The sequence below is a fragment of the Mitosporidium daphniae genome (genome assembly GCF_000760515.2).
Source record: "Mitosporidium daphniae strain UGP3 chromosome Unknown contig-405, whole genome shotgun sequence".
NCBI classification, from domain to species: Eukaryota; Fungi; Microsporidia; genus Mitosporidium; species Mitosporidium daphniae.
In genome coordinates this window covers 1-894 of record NW_013546394.1, presented here as the reverse complement: position 1 = coordinate 894, position 894 = coordinate 1, and the positions used below count along the sequence as shown (strand labels likewise).

The window sequence follows — 894 nt, the reverse complement described above, 5'->3', positions numbered from 1 at the left end:
TCTCTTTTGCAGTGGATGACGTCAACATACCATTAGCCCCCATGGCAATACTAGCTGAATGAAGAAGCTCTATTCGCGTTATTCGAAACTCCTCTTGCTTTCTAGAGGTGCTTCCTATCGGAAGAGCAGAAGTGGGCGCTTGTGGAGCAACTTCACCAATTCGTCTAATGTGTAGATCCTTAAAAGGGACGATCACTGGAAAAGAGAGAAAAGGACTCGTTTCCAGAGGAAGAGAGACCATTCCTCCGCCATTAAAGTACCTGGAAATCCGCTGGTTTAAAAGTGCCTTCCGAAAAGAGGGATCCTTCGCCACGAGGCCACTTGAGCTTCGAATTTTAACCACTTTGACATCAGAATCCAAAAATTTTTTGTCCATTTCAGAAAATAATTTCTCATTCCCAACTACGATCAGGATGTTGAATTTAAATGCCGAAATAACGGTGTTGAGAAAATCTGTGCAAATTGCGTTCGTTGAAGAGAGCCAAGGAAACCCAGAGGCAATTAAGCCAGAAATATTAACTCTAGAATCCCCATCCATACGTTCACATACATTTGATCCAAGACGTTCTAGTATTATCTTAAGATATCTAGAGTTTTCTGATGCCGAACCATACAAAGCCTTTGGATCTCCAGAAGCAGATGGACCTGACAGCGAATAAAAAAATGTTAAAATATCCATTGTTGTCTTTATCTCTTCTGAGGGAGAAATTACAGAATTATCCAGAACCGTGGCTGCAAGTACACCTGGGAAAACCAGTGAACCGTTCATGAGATCGAGATCAACCCACATTGGGGCGTGTCCTTGCCTCACAGCATAATTTAAAAGTGTTCTCGAAAGAGATGTTCTTCCATTTCCCAAAACTAGAGCTCTGGGTCCCTTCAGATTCGAGCAAG

General features: G+C 42.4%; 1 protein-coding gene across 1 annotated transcript; it reads right to left on the bottom strand.

The window, feature by feature from the left end:
- On the bottom strand, positions 1-894 carry DI09_407p10 (mRNA cleavage and polyadenylation factor Clp1; the record flags this gene model as incomplete). Its single annotated transcript, XM_013382216.1, has 1 exon — positions 1-894. A coding segment is annotated over one exon (894 nt), but the record flags the coding sequence as incomplete, so codon positions are not given.